The sequence below is a fragment of the Microcaecilia unicolor genome, chromosome 10 (assembly GCF_901765095.1).
Source record: "Microcaecilia unicolor chromosome 10, aMicUni1.1, whole genome shotgun sequence".
In the NCBI taxonomy this organism is placed as follows: Eukaryota; Metazoa; Chordata; class Amphibia; order Gymnophiona; family Siphonopidae; genus Microcaecilia; species Microcaecilia unicolor.
In genome coordinates this window covers 78,521,275-78,542,654 of record NC_044040.1, presented here as the reverse complement: position 1 = coordinate 78,542,654, position 21,380 = coordinate 78,521,275, and the positions used below count along the sequence as shown (strand labels likewise).

At 45.3% G+C, this 21,380-nt stretch overlaps 1 protein-coding gene across 5 annotated transcripts in view; it reads right to left on the bottom strand.

The window, feature by feature from the left end:
• USP15 (ubiquitin specific peptidase 15) overlaps positions 1-21,380 on the bottom strand; it is a 519,523-nt gene that overhangs the window by 452,137 nt on the left and 46,006 nt on the right. For all 5 annotated transcript variants that reach the window (XM_030217240.1, XM_030217241.1, XM_030217242.1 and 2 more), the window contains exon 3: positions 110-240. In XM_030217240.1, the coding sequence (XP_030073100.1) occupies positions 110-240 (131 nt within the window). The remainder of the gene's footprint in view (positions 1-109; positions 241-21,380) is intronic.

Below are 21,380 nucleotides of genomic sequence, written 5' to 3'. Positions count from 1 at the left end.
AATAACTTAGCTTCTTTTCAAGCCATTAGTTAAGCAAGGTGATAATTACTTATATTTGTCCCAAGGAAAGAATAAAAACAGAGATTAACAAAGATAACTTAAAGTGTACCTTGCGTGCTATTGGCTCTTGACTTTCCATTAAGGTGTACCAGCTGACTAATTTATTCCAGCCCTCTGTAGGCAAGAGTATATAGTCAAGTTCATCAATAAGATGTTCCTTGAGGGACAGCGAGTCACCATCTACAAAAGAAGATCAATACTTTATAATGCAAATCTAGAGCTGCTTACAAAAATTGAACAACCTTGGAAATTTTTGCTACTTAAAACAGAAAACTATGCTACACAATGGTTCTTGCAGCTGTCTGAGTGGTACTGTTATGAAAGATCTCACTACTAGGTGATCCTAACTACATCTTTCTTGGTGGGGCTGGCTTGATGTAATTAAATTGGAGATAGCTCCCAAACTTAACTACATTTCAAGTATGTTCCCCATACAGTTGCCACTGTTGATGTATAAAATTACAGAGCACATATTAGTTAAATTTCTTTGGAATAAGATGTCACGTATAACTATTTAAAAATTAAAGAAGCCTAAACATCTGAGTGGTGTAAATTTTTTTGTTATCATTCCTCATTTATGTTAAACCAAAGGGGGGTGGTTTGGGGGTTTGGGTCAGATTATAAAGTCAACTTGATTATTATTTGAAGAGCTCTTGATGGCTCCAGTATCCTTGCATCTCCTGTCAGGTATGACTTTTTCTCAGAGATCTGACTGTAGTCTACTGATACAAGCTACCATACAGGCTTTTAAGTTGTTAGGAGCTGTATCCACAGAGGAGAATGCCTGCTCTATATGAAGTTGCCTATATGGAACAATTCAGTCAGTTTAATTGACAATCGATCGGTTTGCTAGAAAAATTGGCAAAGGAAGATGAATACAACCTGTAGAAAATGAAGGTGAAAGGTTGTTAGAGGATTCAGTCTTTGCACATTATTTCTCTCTCCAATATTGTATCAAGACACAGAGGATGTAACTATGTAAAAAGCCTGTTGGGGTAGCAAAGATGTGGGAATGAGATCTGGCTATTGCTCTTCAGATAAGCTCTGGGGACTGTCCTGGGCAAAAGGACCTAGAGCCTCCAGATTAGCATATATTACGCAGTCTCTCTAATTTCTTGGGCACTATGCTTTGTGGACCCCAGTTAAATCACACAAACGAAACTCAGAATGTAGTAATCGGTGTTAGTCTTGCACTCAGTTAGTGGATACCTTGCCACACGTTGCTATATGAATGTTTGATTGTGCAGATGTTTTGGCTGGCTTTGGAGGAGAATTTCCTCAATTTTGAAGATCAATCAAGTCATGTCCCTCCAGATAGCCACTTGAAAATCACTCACCCTTAAGGAAGAGATTTCTCCAGATGAAATACTTTTATTAGGTTAATTACCATCCATTGCATTAAAAGCAATTATAAATATTGGAAATGTATTAAATCTTCACTTTAGCATATGGTGGAACTGAATTTATATAGAAAATATGAACAAATAATTCACAAGCAAACACTGAGAAAAGCTATACAATTATGTACACGAGTGTGTTTGATGTTCATTTTCAGATGTGGCAGTTTTTCCTGTGTTTCATGTTACATTGTTTTTGCACAGTTTCTTGTTGTACTTGTTAATTAAAATTTAATACATGTGGAACTAAAAAAAGAATTTTAAAGTTACTGTTAAGACACATCTGTTCCATTTAGCTTTTAGAGACCAAGGAATGGGAACCATCCAGTAACTATCTCACCTGTTATTATCACTACTGCATAATTTCTCTCCCTATTTTTCTTTTTTGTATAATTAGTATTACTGTTCTATTTGAATTTGTAGTTCCTTTCCAGCTCAGCATTTCATTGTTTTTTTTAATTTGTGAACCACTTTGATCTATGCATCAGCAAAGGTAATATATCAAGTATATATAGAGGAAGTGACGTCACGCGGAGCGATGGTAGCTTGAAAACCGAGTTCCATCAGGGCAAGCTAGTAATTAAGCTTTAAACCCTTTACTGCCAAAGTTGTGAGGGGTAAAAGTGAGAAGATGCAGCTGAAGAAGGGGCTAGAAAAATACAAGTTTTCAGTGACCCCAGGAGCAAAAACAGCCGCGGGGTCGGAGCGGGCCTCAGCTAAAATGGCGGTGCCATCGGTCGCACGGTGCGTGGAGCAAGCTGGTGAGGTGGGCTTTGAGGAGAGCCCTGTTGGTAATAAGGAGGCCCCTGTGGCGTTAGTACCCGAACCAGTTGAGGAGCAGGAGCGGGGACCCCGCGTCGGAAGATTGGCAGCGCTCTCAATAGCGAGGGGAGAGCTGCGAGATTCAGAAGGTGATCCGGAGGTGAGCATGGCTGGAGAAACTGTGAGTCGAGTGAAGGAGCACAGGGACTGGGGCGAGCAGAGGGATCAGAAGTGCCTTGTAGCTAAGTTTGTGGTACGGGCTGAAAAGGACGCTTCAGAGGAGGAAGCAGCTGTGCGGTTGCTGTGCTATCGGGGGTCAGTAACCGGACGGAGAAGCAGGGCATGAGACGCTGTTTGGAAATGGCGGCAGGGTCAGAGGACCCAGTGAGGCCTGGCCAGCAGGAGGAGAGAGAATCTGAGATGGGGGTGCCGGTGAATAGAGCTGTACAAGCATGGTTCCAGGATCTCAAAGAGGACTTTGCCGGAGTTTGGAGGGATATTCATATGGCTCTGAGATACATTCATGCGGAATTGAGCAATTTGGGGTCTCGGGGTTGGTGAGGCGGAGGAGGGAGAGGTAAAGGCCCTTAAGAAGGAAGTGGGTTCGGTGCAACAAGCGCTCGCAGACGGACATGATGATCTTCAAAGTGTAAAGGAGCAGCTGGAAGACCTGGAGAACAGGTCTCAAAGGAATAATTTGTGTTTTAAGGGGATTCCTGAGTCTGATCTCTTTGTCAACTGTCGGACAGTGATCCAGGAGCTGTGAGAGTTCATTTTACATCCAAAAGGGAGGAGTGAATGGCTGGACCTATAAATTCAGAGAGTCCACAGGGCGGCAGGACCACAGCGCGACTTTGCTCCGAGGGATATTGTGGTCTGTTTTGCAGATTTCCCCTTTGCAAAAACGCAGTTCCTTTAGGAAAGTTACTGTTTTTATGAGAGCTAAAGGGATACAGTATAGATGGCTGTTTCCCTTTGCCATGTGGCTAACGGTGGAGGGCAAATTACGCAAGATCAAGACCCTGGAGGAGGCGTGGTCAGCTTTGAGTGCATTGGAATGCAAAGGAATTCCGAATCAGATGGAGATGGCTGAGCGGGTCAAAGATTCTCTTCCGGTCACGAAATGGCAGAAGGAGGGGGCGAGAGGGAAGACAACTGTGAAGTCCATTTCTTAAAGGGTGGAGGAGTGGAGATGAACAGCATATATGAATGGCATCCTGTAAAAGAGGACTGGGGTAGTATAAAGGGAATAGTTGGTGGGGTTCTGGGGAGGGACTTGAAGGGGGGGTTATAGCGGAAGGGGTAACATAACATAGTAACATAGTAGATGACGACAGAAAAAGACCTGCACGGTCCATCCAGTAGTTCAAGGGGTGGAGGTGGGGGAGGAGGGGGGATGGAGGCTAGTTAGGGCTTGGGTCATTAATAAGGGATATTTTAGGCCCTGGGCCTGCGAGTCATTTCCTTGGTGATGGCTGGTCTGCGAGTAGGCGGGTCCGGCACTAATGGGGGGGAGGAAGGGGAAGAGAGATAGGGTGGAGATAAGGGGTGGAGAGGGGGGAGATAAGGGGAGAGGGGGAAGGAGGGGAAGGGAGTATCTTTGGTGGTAGGTACATGGAATGTGAATGGATTAAACAATCATGGGAAGCGTAGTAGAGTGTTTAGAACTGGAGAGACTGAAATGGGAGTTTACATTTCTGCAAGAAACTCACCTGCGACCACGGGATACCCATATGATACGTCGTAGGCAGTATCAAGAACTGGTGACACATCGGGGGGGGGGGGGGAAAGAGGGTGGGGGGGATAGCTATCCTAATTAGGCAAAACTGTGGGTTTGTAACTAAACAGGTGTTTAGGGATAAGGAAGGGAGGTGTGTGGCCCTTAGAGGTTGGTTAGAGGGTAAGGAACTTACGCTGATTAATATTTATGCTCCAAATGGGAATCAGGGGGAATTTTTTCAAAAGCTAAAGGAGGAGCTGTTGGTTTTTAGAATCAGATGTACGTATGGGGGAAGGTCGAGATCAAGGCAATATGAGAACATGAGCCAAAATGGCTCAACAGAAACAGCAGCAGTTCCACAAAGATCAAGATCACTCGGGGGACTCCCGAGGACGGAGGCCCCGGAAACTATAGTGACTATTTCATCATATGAGCTGACAGATGAACAAATAGACCTATTAAATTTGGGATTAGGTTATGTGCCTACGACTCGTCATGACCCATTCCGCCTTCGGGTGTCTCTGCAAAAATTTTTTCGTAAATTACAATGCAAAATATACGTCATTAACCATCCTAGTTCTATTGCTATATCAATGGTTAAGCCACCCTCTAGATGGTATACCCCAGGACCTATAAACCCGGTGGTTTCAACATTTAGAGAATTGATCTTCCGTGATCTAGAAGATATTGAAAGAAACTATTACCATAAGAAAGTAAAAAAAAATTTAACAACTGGACAATGGTCAGCCTTGGAAAGTTTGATAAATGGACCTTCTATTATCATTGTAAAGGCTGATAAAAAAAGAGCAACGGTGATCTGGGATAAACAGCAGTATCATGAATGATCATATAGCCTATAGAAGGTTACTGGAAGATCCTATGGAGGGGTTACAAAAACGCATTAAAGAACTAGTGACTGACGCTATTAAAATTAATATGCTGACACAAAAGAAGGAAAATATCTAATGGAAGAAAATCCCCAAACTCCTAAAATATATTTCCTTCCAAAAATACACAAGCATATAGATTCTTCACCTAGACATCCGATTGTCTCCACAAAGTCATCAGTGCTGGAACCGTTATCTACATTAATTGACCTTTTTTTTTTTTTTTTTAAGAAACATGTATTAGATATGACATCTTATATTAAGGACTCCTTGAATTTTTTAAGGGAAACGGAATTAGTAGAAAATGTGACCGCCAATACTTGGTTGGTCACTTTGGATATTGTATCATTACACACAAAAATTCCACAAGCGGGGGGGCCTTAGAGATCATTAAAGAAATATTGGAAGCACGACCGGGGTCCCAACGGATATCATCGGAGTTTATACTTTCATTGGTGGAACTAGTCATTATCAATAACTATTTTTGGTTTAATAACAATTTTTACCTCCAGACACAGGGTGTGACAATGGGGGCGACATTAGCCCCCTCAGTAGCCACTTTATATATTGCGCAAATGGAGTGTAAGATGATATACCCTTCTCAACATTTCAAAGCAGTATGTATATGGAAACGTTTTCTTCATGATGTTTTTTTCCTATAGATGGAGTCTGAACAATCTTTACTGGACTTTATTGGGTGGCTCAATACATTAGATGTAAATATATCCTTTACAATGTCATCAAATAAAACAGCTATTGAGTTTCTAGATCTGTGGATATACGAGGGAGATTTATCAACATCTCTTTATCGAAAACCTGTGAGTAGAAATACTCTTTTACAATTTGGCAGTTTCCATCCGTATCATCTTAAATACAACCTTCCGGTTAGCCAATTCTTGAGGGTTAGAAGAGTTTGCTCCTCTCTAAATGAATTCAAACAACAATCAGAAGAATTGAAATTGAGATTTTATGCCAGAGGGTATCCTAGATCTGCCATAAAGAAAGCATACACACGAGCGCGGTATGCCCAGCGCTCCTGGTTGTTGAAAGAAAGTATAAGAGAAGACACAGATTGTTTGACTTGTGTACTTCCTTTCACTGCAATAAGTCAAAAAACAGTGAAGATTATAAAAAAGCATTGGAATATTCTTCAATTGTATTCTTGTTTTTCTAATCTCCCACTGATATCATATACGAAAGGTAAATCATTAGGTGAGCGCCTAGGTTCAAAAACATTTTTTGACTCTCCAGCTATTAATAACATACAGGGAAGTCAAACAATATGTGGACAATGTCAATGGTGCTCACTAGCGATCATAGGCAATTCTTGGTCGGTACCAGGGAGAGATACTATTCTGAGGATTATAACCATGACTAATTGTGATAGTAGTAATGTAGTTTATGCTATAACATGCCCCTGTGATCTTCTATATATTGGGAGGAGTGCACGACCTATTAAGGTACGTCTCACAGAACACAAGTCTAGAATAAATACGCAAAACAAGCAGGCTCCCTTAGTTGAGCATTGGCTGCAGAAACAACACAGTGTGGATGATATGAGATGGAGGTTTGTAGAACATATTGGAATAAGAAAGGAGGGTGGTTCAGTTAATAAGCTTCTTAATTTTAGGGAGCAATGGTATATTTATCCACTTCAGACAGTTGCCCCTGCCAGCTTAAATGCTGAGCTAGAATGGGCATTGTTAATATAACTTTAAATCAATGGGAGTCCAGGGTGAAGGACTATTACGTCAGTTAACAGATGATATTTAAACGAGAATGAGAGACGCTGCCACTATCTTTGCTAAGAAGAAATATTGCAGAGCTGGCGCTAGAAAGATTCCAGGATGAGTTTTTTGACAAGAATATAAGTATTAACATCTCTGCTGAAGCACCAGGTAACACGTGGGGTTTTGGGTGAAGATAAGAATATATTAATATTTGGGTTTTTTTGTGTTATAGGGGAGTGTCCTTGAGACAGCTCGCTTTCGAGTGAAATATGCATGTCGGACAATAGAACCACTGGGTCCGACTGAGAAAAGGATTTAAGAAGATAAGTTAATTTATATATTGAAAGTTTTTTTTACAAAAGCTTAGAAAGGCATTAGAGTGGCCCTATGAAGAAGTAGATGTTATTTACATTGCCATGAAAACTTGTTTTGCTGGCGATGAACATCGCTGAGGTCACTAAAAACATATCTATAAAAAATATATAAGTTTATGAGGGTTAATTTGGAATTTAAAGAACTAGTGGCTTTGAGTCTGACTTGATACCTAAGAATTATTGAAGATCTATATTGATGGTACCAGTAAGAATAATTTGAATTAAGCCACTGTTTGGGTTTTGCGGGAGGCCATATAGTGGTGGTGAGGGATTTCAATTTGGGCCCGGATGCTAGGCTGGACCACTCAAAAGGGGGAGGTTATCTTAGTGGGCACGAGAGAAAAGCCTTGTTGCAACTTATGAAAGGGTTAGAGGTGGTGGATTGCTGGAGATTGCTACACGGAACCCAGCAAGATTATACCTTTTACTCCCATGCAGCGCAGTCATATTCAAGACTGGATGGGATATGGATCTATCGCAACGTGAGGCATATGGTGGAGGGGGCGGAAATAGAAACAATTAGTGTTTCGGATCATGTGCCAACCTGGGTTAAATTGTAGGGTATGGGATTGGACGATTGCAGGGGGTCTGGAGATTGAATGAGACTTTTTTGGGAGATGAGGATATTAGGGAGAATGTCAGACAGGCTATTCAGGAATTTAGACATTTTAATGATAATGGAGAAGTGTCTGATGGTACTCTCTGGGATGCTTTGAAGGTGGTAGTGAGGGGGGGTCTTGATAAAATGGGGTGCCCATAGGAAGCGAGAGAGGGGAGTGTTCTTTAGAAATGAGGAGGAGGTTGCTATATCTGGAACAGTTGCACAAGGGGAATCCTGATGCACGAGTTTAGATGGAGTTAAGAGAGGTGAGAGGAGAATTGATGCAAATACAGATGGAGGAGGTGGAGTTTATGCGCTATAAATTAAAGCAACAATTTTTTGAGTTTGCAAATAAATCTAGCAAAATGTTAGCCAGATATTTGAGGGCAAGAAAGGGGCGCTCTAATATCCAAAAGATTCAAGGGGAGGGGGGGAGCTGGAAGTATACAGATAAGGAGACAGGGGAATGGTTTTTGAAATATTACGGAAAATTGTACAGAGCAGAAGGGGGGGGGGGGGTTGGGGGGAGGGTTGGGCCCAGTATCTGGACAGGATTCCCCTGCAGCAGTTGGATGATGAGGATATGGCTAGAATTGGGGAGCCTACTAGACTGGGAGAGGCACAGGGTGTGATCAAGATGTTGCCGTACGGGAAAGCTCCAGGATTAGATGGATATACAGGGGAATTTTATAAATGTTACGTAGATGAAGTGAGGGTGGGGAATAGAGTCTTAGAGGGGGGTTTCCCAGATCTATGTCTGAGGTGGGGGTGGTGGTTATCCCTAAGCCAGGGAAAGACCCAGGGAGCTGCGGATCATATAGGCCCATTTCGTTATTGAATGTGGATGTGAAGATAGTGGCAAAGGTACTGGCTAATAGGCTGGCTAGAGTGTTGCCCAGGCTAGTGAATGCGGACCAGGCAGGATTTATTCCCAGAAGGCAGGTAGGGGATAATATTAGGCACACTTTGAATTTGATATAAGAAGTGCAGAAGGGAGGTAGGGGGATGATTTTGTTGGCCATTGATGCGGAAAAGGCCTTTGATAGGGTTAGTTGGGGATTTTTGTGGGCAGTGTTGGAGCGGATGGGCCTGGGGGGCAGTTTTTGTAAGTGGCTGGCAGCCTTATATGATAATCCAAATGCTTGTCTTCGAATAAACAGGGGATATACAAATGTCTTCCCTGTGGAGAGAGGTACCAGTCAGGGATGCCCGCTTTCTCCTCTCTTGTTTGCGATGTATATGGAGCCTTTGGCGGAAGTTATACGCCAACACCCCGACTTGAGAGGAGTTAGGGTTGGGGGAGGGAACATAGAATAGCATTATTTGCTGATGATGTGTTCATGTATGTGGTTGATCCAGAACAAACGCTGCCCAAGATATTGGAGACTTTGGACACGTTTGAAAACTGCGCAGGGTTCAAGGTCAATATGGATAAAAGCGAGATATTGGACGTATTGTTACCCCCAGGGGAGGCAATTAGATTGGGTGGGAGATTTCCCTTTAAATGGGCCAAAGGTAAATTCCGGTATTTGGGGATTCAAATTTTGGGTGATCTTAATAGGGTGAGCAGTATTAATTATGGTAAGATAGCGGGTCAAATCAGATCTGAATTGTCTAGTTGGAAGGGGTTGTGGTTGTCTTGGTGGGGGCGTATGGCAGTGACCATACCAATGTCTCACAAAGCTAAAACCTATGGTACCATAGCTTGTGGCTGCAAAGGACTAAACACCTCCAAGCTCAAATGGAGGAAAGGACCATGGTTCAAGTCCCAGGAGCTTTCAGCCCTTTGACTCAACCTGAGTCAGACGCAGGCTTTGGACTGTGTTCTAGGGAGTCAGAACTAGGAAAGGGATCTGCTGTACCAGACAAGACCTACCATCTGCTAGAGGTACAGAAATACTGGAAATTTCCAGGCCACACCGGCCCTTATAGCAATGATGTCACTGGAAAAGTTCAATATCTCTACTTCCATCTGCTGATAGGAAGGGGACAATTCGCTTGTGTGGACTGGTCTAGCAGAGACATAAAAGAAGACTGGGTTAAGATATCTTGGGTTTTTGCAAGATCTCTAACTAAATTGGGACAGCACTGGAAACAACCATATCTGTTGGTGGGGAAAGATTTCCTGCCTGAGTAGAAAGGGATCTGATGGAAAGCGTGCTTTTCAAAAAAATCACTCTCAACGGACAAAACATTTATGGAGTACAGAGACAACTCTGAATCCAACTGGCTGAAGTGTTTAAGGGATAGGTTGGTTCTCACACCCTGGATGCAAAAGAAATTATTTTAATAGTAAACCTGCCCAGCATTAAGGAAAACGTCATTCAAATGAGTAATTAACACGAAGGAGGCAACTGAAGGTGGCAAAGCCGCTGATAGTTAAACCTGCGCAGGTGTCAATACATCTGACACCAATGGAACTGTCACCAAACATGGGTTGGTCAATGCACCCAAAAGTTTTAAACTTCCTGGTACATGTGCCTTATTGTCCTCAAGATGTTAGCTATCCACTTCTCTTCATTTTAACTCCAACCTCAATATAAGTGACAAGCCTGTTTTCATCCTCACTGGAAAATGCAAACACCAGATGAAGGCACTGCTTTAAAACAGTGATTCCGGCAGGTCACATGATGTGCTGAGCAGGGATGGACACGTCTCTTGCCTACTCTGGGGGGCCTCTGATTCTTTCATCCACTTTTTGCACCTAAAATTCATTTTTTGGCATGGACACTGCGCTGCAACCAAGCAGTTAGCACATGGACAGATATCTGGCTTGTTTTCCAGTGGCCAAGACCAGCAAAATGCTCCAGAAAGAGAGAAAAAAATATAGCAGCAGATGCAAATGTGGCGGCAGGAACAAGTACAGAGGCTCTGCAGTTTCCTCCGGCAGCAGTGACAGAGATTATCCTGGAGGTTGCCGCTGCCCTAGAACCACGCTTCAACAATTTTCACATTTGGAGACTTTATTTACCAATATTACATCCCGAACAGCTTAGTTGGAAACATGCATCTTCTCTGAGGATGAGGCCTTGACCGGGAGCAGACAGTGATGATAAGCACGCAGGTACAGCTCCACTATGATCACACTGAAGAGTTGGAAAATAGATCTAGGAGGGATCATTTATAATTTGTGGGCATCCCTGAATCGGTACCTGAAACTCTGATTTTATCAACGTTGGAACAGTGGCTTCAAAAAGGAATTGCCCTTATCAGCTGGAATGGGGTTAGTGCGCCTGGACCATGCACAGAGATTGTGTCATTACCGCGCTGGTGATTTGCACCCTCGGATTATCATAGCTAAATTTCACAACTTCCAACATTGCAAGAAAATTCTGTGGCAACTGCACCTTAAAAGGGATACTCTTTCTTACGAAGGGGAATGTGTTCGGATATTTCAAGACTTTTCTGTAGCACTGATGGAAAACAGGAAACGTTTTACTGCCATCTGCACTTCCTTGGTAGATAAGGGAGCTCACTTCAAGTTAACTTATCTTGCCATACTGAACCATAGTGGTAAACAGACTCCTTAGGACACTCCTGAGAAAGCGCAGGATTTTTCATAAATCAATTAAGTATTCGTGCTCTCCATCTTCCTCTAATGGCCGAGTCAGTGGTCTCCTACTGTGAGGAACAGCTGTGTTAAACTGTCTAAGCTGGAAAAGATCTGCTGATTGCAACGTCGGATGGTCTACTCAAATTCATGTTTTACAGCTGCAGTGTCTGTGGCTCAGTATTTCTGTAATACCATGTTGTCTTAAATTCTTGGGTGCACTGTAGTTTTCAATATGATGGTTGTGTGAGTGGAGGGGTTGGGGGCTCCCTAGAACATCAAGCGTGCTCGCTACATGTCATCTCCATTTTGACAAATGGCATGTTTGATATTGTCTTGTCTGTATGGGGTATGAAGGAAGGGAGGGGGGGGTTGAAGAGGGGAGGTGGAATGTGGGCAAGCACTAGAACCATAGAAAATGGGTAAGGATCTTATTGAGTATTTTTTGGAGACTTTTCCCTGTTTCTGCACTTAAGAATCAGAAGTTGAGTGGTAGCTTAGGGTGGAGGCTGGGCACACTGGGCTCATTTGCTATAACAGAGAGAGGAAAATAAGAAACGGCATAAGGAATGTCAAGTCAGATGCAAAGCGCTGATAAGAAAGGCAAAGAGGGATTTTGAAAGAAAGATAGCGTTAGAGGCAAAAACTGATAGCAAGAATTTTTTTAGATACATTAAAAGCAGGAAACCGGCAAAAGAATCGGTTGGCCCGCTGGATGACCAGGGTGTAAAAGGGGCGATCAAGGAAGACACAGAAATAGCAGAAAAACTAAAAGAGTTCTTTGCTTCAGTCTTCACAGAGGAAGATTTGGTTGGGATACTGGTGCCGGACAGGATATTCGTAGCTGAGGAGTCGGAAAAACTTACTGAAATATATGTAAATCTGGAAGACGTAATGGAGCAGTTCTGCAAACTGAAGAGTAGCAAATCTCCTGGACCGGATGGTATTCACCCTAGGGTACTGATAGAACTAAAAAATGAGCTGGTGGAGCTACTGTTATTGATTTGTAATTTATCCTTAAAATCGAGCGTTGTACAGGAAGATAGGAGGGTGGCCAATGTAACGCCGATATTTTAAAAAGGTTCCAGAGGAGACCCGGGAAATTATAGACCAGTGAGTCTGACGTCGATGCCAGGCAAAATGGTAGAGACTATAATCAAGAACAAAATTACAGAACACGTTCAAAAGCATGGACTAATGGGTCAAAGTCAACATGGATTTAGTGAAGGGAAGTCTTGCCTCACCAATCTGCTGCATTTCTTTGAAGGGGTAAACAAACATTTGGACAAAGGTGAGCCGGTTGATATTGTGTATCTAGATTTTCAGAAGGCGTTTGATAAGGTCCCTCATGAAAGACTACAGAGGAAATTAGAGGGACATGGGATCGGAGGTAGTGTCTTACTGTGGATTAAAAACTGGTTGAAAGATAGGAAACAGAGAGTAGGACTAAAAGGTCAATATTCGCAATGGAGAAGGGTAGTTTGCGGGGTCCCTCAGAGATCGGAGCTGAGACCTCTGCTTTTTAGCACATTCATAAATGATCTAGAGATGGGGGTAACTAGTGAGGTAATCAAATTTGCTGATGACACAAAGTTATTCAAAGTAGTCACATCGCGGGAAGATTGTGAAAAACTACAAGAGGACCTTACGAGACTGGGAGACTGGGCGTCTAAATGGCAGATGATGTTTAATGTGAACAAGTGCAACGTGATGTATCTGGGAAAGAGGTACTATAACTACGTCATGCAAGGTTCAGCATTGGGAGTCACGGACCGAGAAAGGGATCTAGGTGTCGTCGTTGATGATACGTTGAAAACTTCTGCTCAATGTGCTGCTGCAGCTAGGAAAGCAAATAGAATGTTGGGTATCATTAGGAAAGGGATGGAAAACAAAAATAAGGATATTATTCTGCCGTTGTATCGCTCCATGGTGCGACCGCACCTCGAGTATTGTGCTCAATTCTGGTTGCCGCACTTCAAAAAAGTCATAGTGGAATTGGAAAAGGTGCAGAGAACACACATATAGTAGATGACGGCAGAAAAAGACCTGCACGGACAACAAAGATGATACAGGGAATGGGACAGTTTCCCTATCAGGATAGGCTGAAGAGGCTGGGGCTCTTCAGCTTGGAGAAAAGGCGGCTGAGGGGAGATATGATAGAGGTCTTTAAGATAATGAGTGGAATGGAACGGGTCAATGTGGAGCGTTTGTTTATGCTTTCCAAAAATACTAGGACAAGGGGGCATGTGATGAAGCTGCAGTGTGGCAAATTTAAAACGAATTGGAGGAACTTTTTCTTCACTCAACACGTAGTTAAACTCTGGAATTCGCTGCCGGAAAAGGTGGTTAAGGCGGTTAACTTAGTGGACTTCAAAAAAGGGTTGGATGGCTTCCTGGAGGAAAAAGTCATAGAACGTTATTGAATGGACGAGGGAATACAGTATTTCTAGGATGGGCAGGACAAATTGCTTGTTCTTTTGGCCGCTGTCAGTGACAGGGTGCTGAGCTCGATGGACCCTTGGTCTGTCCCAGCATGGCAATGCTTATGTACTCTTTAATTATTATACCTTGGTAGTTTTGCTCTACTATATTTACACCCAAATGTAGAATCCTTACTTGGAACGTTGGGGGGGGGGGGGGGGGGTATCACCTCAACAGTTAAATATGTCAAACTGTCTGCATTAAATTGCCAGCATGCTGACATCACTTCTCTTCAAGAGTCTCATCTCACTGGCATAAAAAGCTGAATAACCAATCGGTGAACGAGGTGTTTCATTTCTCCACTGACACTCGGTGTGGAGAGGTTGCCATCTTGTTTCGAAAATCTCTGCCTTATAGAACTGAGAAGGTTTTTGTCAGATGATCATGACCATTGAAAGATTTGCATATAATTCAGCCAGTGTATGCAAATCAATTTCATGTGTGTTCATTGTGGGTATCTTGAAAATCTGACTGGCAAAGGGATACTCCAGGACCAACTTGGGAAACACTGCTTGAAAACCCAACAGATGGCCCTTAGAAGATAGCATAGTTCATTCTCAGTAAGGGAATCAGAGTATTTCTCCAAGTATAGCCATGTTGGACTATGAGACATCTCCACCCTATCCAAGCCTACAAAAAGAAGCACAAGCCTTTTGAATATTTTATTCTATCTTTTCTGGTTCTTTGATGTGCGTGCTTGATTTCCTATTTTCAATCGGTGGTCCATTTCTATTTTTAATTCTCTTGTATTTTATAATGAAAACCACTTTGTAATGTTCACAGGAAAAGCAGTATATTAAGAGAAAGTAAAATTATGTCTTACCTGATAATTTTCTTTCCTTTAGCCACAGAAGATGAATCCAGCAACTGGAGGGTTGTGTCCATCTACCAGCAGGTGGAGATAGAGATTACTTAAATGAAGTGAGTGATACTGGATGACCAGCCCTTTCAGTAGCCAGTATATGTCTCAACACAAAGCAGAAGTCAAACACAAAACCAAAACTTTCCTCACCAACCGTGCACCAACAACAGGCGCAAGTACACTGCAACTCATGGCAGGCCGACAAAACAGCCACAACTTAACTTCTGTCTGTTCCATTTGCACTCCTTTTTCCTTCTGTTAAATTTTATTTTTGAACAATCTAGACAGGAAAGAAACAGAACACAGCAGACAGGCGCACAACGGAGAAAGAAGAGAGGGATCCTGGATTCATCTGCAACAGCTAAAGGAAAGAAAATTATCAAGACAGACATAATTTTATCTTCCTTAGCACATGCAACAGATGAATCCTGCAACTGGTGGAATGTACCAAAGCAATCCCTAGAGAGGGAGGGAAACTGTTGCGCCGCCGCCCCCCCCCCCCCCCCCCGACACGCTAATACAGCCGCTCCAAAGGCAGCATCAGACCTAGCAGCCACATCCACTCCACAGTGACGAGAAAAAGAGTGCAGAGATGCCCAAGTAGCCGCACAACAGATTTTATCCAGGGACAGCAACGACATTTCTGCCCATGAAGCAGACTCTGCCCTAGTGGAGCTCGCAACACCTCCGGCGGCACCCAGCCAGACAAGACATAAGCAGAGGAAATTGCGTCCTTTATCCATCTGGCAATAGTAGCCTTGGAAGCGGCATCACCCCATCGAGAACCGGATAGGAGAACAAACAAATGATCTAACCACCAAAACTGACTGGACATCTGCAGGTAATGGAGTAAAACTCGAACATCCAAGAACCTAAGCATCCGGAAACCTGCCAGATAGTTCTCTTCTCGAAACGAAAGGCTGACTGATATGAAACGATGAGACAATCTTCGGTAAAAAGAAAAGCACCGTCTGCAGGGTGATGCCAGACTCCGAAAATTGCAAAAAGGGGTCTTGACACGAGAGGCCTGTAATTCCGAGACCCTCTGCGCCAACTCCATAGCAACCAAAAACACCACCTTTAAGGTGAGATCTTCATCAGAAGCCCTGAGCAAGGGCTCAGAAGGCATACCTTGCAATGCCTTAAGGACCAAATTCAAGTTCCAGGTCAGACAAGGCTGGCGCAGCGGAGGACGAAGCCGTAGCACTCCCCGTAAGAAGCAGACTACATCCATGTGAGCAGCCAGGGAAGAACCCGACACTCGTCCCCGGAAACAGGCCAGAGCTGCCACCTGCACCCGCAGTGAATCCCTTCTGCAAGCCATACTGCAAAACAGCCAAAAGCTGAGCCACGGACGCCTTGAAAGGAAACCAAGCACAATCCTCACATCACAAAGAGATGCCACACTCGGGCATAAGCCATTGATGTAGATCTTTTTCAATTTTGCAATAAGGTACCTATCACCTCATTCAAATAGCCTTTTTCCCCTCAAACGCTACCGCTCAAGAGCCAGGTCATAAGACCAAAGCGGTAAGGATCCTCTATCTGAACCAGCCGCTGGTGTAAGAGACCGAGGCTGACTGGAAGTCAGACAGGCAGCTCTATGAGGAGACAAACCATGTACACATACCAAGGGCACCATGACCAATCCAGCGTCAACAGGTTGATTTGACCTCGGTGTCGCAAGATCCTGTGCAGGACCCTGCCTAACAATGGCCACGGAAGGAAGATGTATAGCAGAGCTGACTCGGGCCATGGCAAGAGCAGATGCATCTAGCCTGGCGGACCCTGATTCTTTCCTTTGCTGAAGAAGACAGGCACCTTGGCATTGGCCCGGGTCACCATCAGGTCCATCTCTGGCATGCCCCATTTTCAGCAAATCAGGTAAAACGCCTACTCAGAGATCCAAGAGATGATGGCTTAGAAATTTCACAATGTGAGCCACCGAGAGACACTGAAGAAGGGCTTCCGCCCACTCTAGGAGGCAACCTGCCTCGACCGACAGAGCCTGGCTCTGAGTGCTACCCTGGTGATTGATGTAAGTCACTGCCGTCCTGTTGTCTGAAAAGACTCAGACCGCTCTCAGTCAGAAGACTCCGAAACTCCCTTAAGGCATACATCACCGCCCGCAGTTCCAGTTGATTGATTGGCCAAATCGCTTCCAGCACAGTCCAAGTGCCCTGCGCATGATGATGGAGACAATGAGCATCCCAACTGGAAAGGCTGGTATCCGTCATCATGATCACCCACTGCAGTCGCAAGCAGCATCCCCTCTATCAAATGTGGGTCATGAAGCCACCAGGCCAGACTGCAGTGGGCTTGGGGGAACCACTGGAGATGATGCTCATAGTCCTGAGACAACGGCGAAAGCTGTAAAGGCCACATGTGAGCTCATGCCCACGACACCCCTCCAGAATAGCCGCCATGGAGTCCAACACATGCACATAGTCCCAGGCTCGAGAGCTCGACAACCGTAGGATATTGCAAATCTGAGAGTGAAGCTTGACCCTCCTGTCATCCGGCAAGAAAACTCGGCCCTGCACTGTGTCAAAGTGAACCCCGAGATAGTCCAGGGTTTGAGACTAGATCAAATGACTCTTGGGAATGTTAATAATCCAACCTAAGGACCATAACAGTGTTATGACTCGATCGGTTGCCCACTGACTCTCCTGGAGAGTATCCGCCTGAATCAACCAGTTGTCCAGGTAGGGATGAACTCGGATTCCTTTCCAACTGAAAAATGCTGTTGCCATCACCACCATAACCTTCGAAAAGGTATGCGGAACCGTTGCTAGGCCACAGGTAGGGCCCGGAATTGAAAATGGCATCCTAGAATGACAAAATGGAGGAAACGCTGGTGCGGAGCCCAAATGAGGATATGCAGATAGGCTTCCTTGAGGTCCAAAGCCATCAGAAATTTTCCCGGCTGCACTGCCGCCACCACGGATTGTAGCGGTTCCATGCGAAAACATCTGACCCTCAAGAACTGATTGAATTTGCGGAGGTCAAGGATTGGCCGAAAGGATCTTCCTTTTCGAAACACCACGAAATAAATGAGTGCATGCCTCGGAAGGAGGAACCAGAACCACTGCCCCTAGATCCAACAGGGATTGCAGAGTGGCCTCAACCGCTGCCTATTTGGTGACTGTTGCGCACCGAGACTCCAAAAATGCCTCGCCTACAGGCACCGCAAATTTGAGCTTGAAAGTCTCTGATGATATCCAATACCTCCTGGTATTGATGAATTGACGTATTGACGAATGGATCAGCGCCCCACCATTGGGAAGAACATTCAGGAGCTCCTGGACAAGTCACGGTAACTGCAGGCTTCCAGTCCCGTCGAAAGCAAGATCGCTGCTGAAATCTGTGGTACTGAAAAGCCAGCATGGACCAGCCCAGACAGTACAGTCAAGCCTCCCGAAAATTAGGTCAGGAAGCTCCGATCCGAGGAATAGACCTGGGTCTATCCTCTGGAAGATACTGACCCTTGCAGACCACCAGATCTTCTCCTAGGTCCTCATCAAATTGGAGCTTACCCCAAAAAGGTAACTTAGTGAGAAGCTGCTTCAAGGTCAAGTCCGCTGCCCAATGACGGAGCCACAATTGCTGTTGAGAGGAAACCGCCAGAGTCATCTGTTTGGCTGAGGTACGGCCAAGATCATAACCAGTCAAATAAGCCAGTCCAGATTCTAAGTGGGATCCAACCGATCCCAAGGCAAAAGGTGTCTCCAGGTTTTGCTCCAGTGCCCACTGGAACCAGCTGAGACACACCCTGGCTGTGTACGAACTACAAATTGAGGCCTGAAGGGCTAATGTGGATACCTCAAAAACCCGCTTCAAGGAAGCTTCCAGTCACCTGTCCTGCATGTCCTACATCACCCTCCGCCATCACCAGTGCATACACGATAGGGAGGCCAAACTTGTCCGTCTGGTCAGCAACCACTGGGTAAAGATGAACCATAGCCTTAGAGCCCCTGAGACCCCCCATCCGGGTCCGACCACTAAGGTGAAATGAGCTCCTGAATGGCTTCATGCACCAGGAATGATTTCAAGGCTTCCTCATGCTGGCCATCTTAGGGTTGACCGCAGCAGCCATAGCCACCTCAGGGTCAGCCAAGTTTAAGGCCTCTAAAGCACTGGAGATCAGAGAAGGTAACTCGTTTCTATGGAAAATGCGAACAGCAGAAGGATCATCTGGTTCCTCCTAGAACAATTCTCCCTCCTCCAACTCCTCTAGATGAGAGGGAAGAAGGGAGTCACCAGAGAGGGTGGCAAGTGAAGGCATATGAGAAGAGGGGGCCACTGACCCCACCTCAGACACCAAGTCCACCCGTCTCCTCTTCTGAGAAGGATTCTCAAAGGGTTCCGGGGGGGGGGGGGGGGGCTAAATCCTGCCAAAAAAAGGAACCCTGGGGAGAGGGGGAATCTGCAAAGTGCCAAGACTGAGGTGCCCTCTTCAATAAACATGCTTGATGAAGAAGAAGAAACAACTCTGGAGAAAATCCCTCCCCAGCTACACCAGTACCATCAGAAGGACCCGGAGTAGCCACCAAAGATGAAGAAGGAACCCCTGCAGAAGAAGAAGAGGCCAAAACCGCAGGCCGCATAAAAGCTCCGACATCGTCATCAGCTGATTGACAAGAGCTGCATCAGCGCTAGCAACCAAAATGGATCGTGCGCCCAAAGGCTCAGCCTGGGAAATAGGTGGCCCCGAAGGAAACAAACTCTAATCAACCAAGGGCTCTGAGCAGCCCGCCAAGAACCTCCTTTTCCTGCTGCCACCAGCCTTGACAAAATCCTAAGAGACCTTTGACCAACTACCTGCTCCATCGACCCCTGCCCATCAAAGACAGTGCAGCAGTCAAGTACGGGCCTCATGCTACTAAAATTGCTAATGCCTCTTTTTCTAATGGGCAACTACCAATGGCATTAAAAAAGGCAGTGCTTCAACCTTTGCTAAAGAAAAACAACATTGACGAGGACAAACTTGAAAGTTATTGGCCTGTATCCAACACCCCATTTCTAGGGAAACATAGAACAGTCTGTGATCAAATCAATGATTGGCTAGAAGAGAGAAACTGGCTAGATGCATGTCAATCTGGATTCAGATCTGTTTATGGAACAGAAATGGTCCTCATATCCAGACTAGATGATCTTCACTGAAACTAAGACAGGGGATTTGCCTCGGTGTTAGTACTGCTAGATTTCTCAGCAGCTTTTAACACTGTGGATCATGATATCATGCTAGCACAACTGACAAAAACAGGTATCAATGGAACAGTACTTGCCTGGTTCAGATCCTATCAGACAGGCAACAATCCGTAATGTTTGGCAGCAACTCATCTCCACCATGGGCACTGACCTGCGGGGTACCACAAGGATCGATATTGTCACCTACTATGTTCACTATCTACCTCAAGCCACTAGCTGAACTGAGTCGGTCAATGGACACTCAGTTCTATATCTACGCCATGGGCGTAGATTGGGGGGGGCGAGGGCAAGTCGCACCGGCGAACTGGCGGGGCTTAATTGTGTCTTCCCCGCTGGCGCTGCCTCGGTCCCTGACTCCCTGCAGCATTTTTGTCTTCACCCGTCCTGTACCCGTCGCCGTCAGCGCTGTCATTCATTCTCTCACAGGCAGCCTCGTTCCCGCTCCCCTTTGCCGCGTCCACTCCTCCGGTTCTCTCTGATGCACTTCCTGTTTAACAGGAAGTGCATCAGAGAGAGCCGGAGGACGCGGCAAAGGGGAGCGGGAACGAGGCTGCCTGTGAGAGAATGAATGGCAGCGCTGACGGCGACGGGTACAGGACGGGTGAAGACAAAAATGCTGCAGTCAGGGACCGAGGCAGCACCGGCGGGGAAGACCGAGGCAGCATGCTGGCTGGTGGCAGGGAGACAGGGAGAGACAGTCACAGGAGCACTGTTGGGGTGATGAGGTAATGCTAGGTAGAGGTGAGCGAGAGAGGTGGGGAATGTTGGTGGGGGGAGATGCATGGGGAAGAGAGAGGGAGAAATAATGCTGGATGTGGAGGAGGAGGGAGGGACAGCAAGAGAAAAGGGGAAATGTTGGCACATGGAAGTGGGAGGGAGGGAGACAGAGAGAGAGATGCTGTATGGGGATGGGAGGGATGCTAAAAGGGGAAGGAAGAGAATGAAAGAGATAGATGTTGGGCCCAGGGTGCAAGGAAGGGAGATACTGAGAGTGATGTGGGCAGTGGGAGAGAAGAAGGAGGGAAGAGAGGTTGTACATGGGGATGGATGAGAGGGAGGGATAGATATACATTAGAGGGGAAAGAGAAAAAGAGGGAGATTGTGGATCCAGGGACAGAAGGGAGCGAGGGAGAAATGCTGGACAATTGGAGGGAGGGGAGAGAGAGAGGAAGAAATGCTGGACCACAGGGAGGGGGGGGCTGGAAGATACTGGGGTGTGGATGTGTGTGTGGAAGGGACAGGGAGATATTAGGCTACAAGGGGAGAAAGGGAGCAGGCGTGCTGGGCTAGAAGGTTGGAGGGAGGAAGATGCTGCAAATGGTGGAACTATTTGGGAGAGGCCAAAGGGGAGGTGGGAAGGAAACAAATGAGAGAATGACAGTGATAGGGGGGCAGAAATGTGGTAATGGAGAGTTGATTAAAGATGAAAGGAAATGGAAGGTTGGAGGAAGGACTGAGAAGAGGAATGGGGCAGCTAGTGGGTGAGAGAAGGAAATGGAATTTGATAGCTGAAAACTAAAAAGGAGAAGGATGAGGACGAGGGTGAAATTTAAGTGAACAGAGAGGCAGCAAAGAAAAAAAAACAGAGGAAACAGCTAAAAAAGAAATAATGTGTCAAAGGTAGGTGTAGTGAAGGAATGGAATAAGACAGGAGAGAAGAGAAAATACAAATGGACAGCAAGCAGTTGAAGGAGAATTAGCAGAAAGACAGGAAAAGAGGAAACTGGAACCAGCATGATGGAACA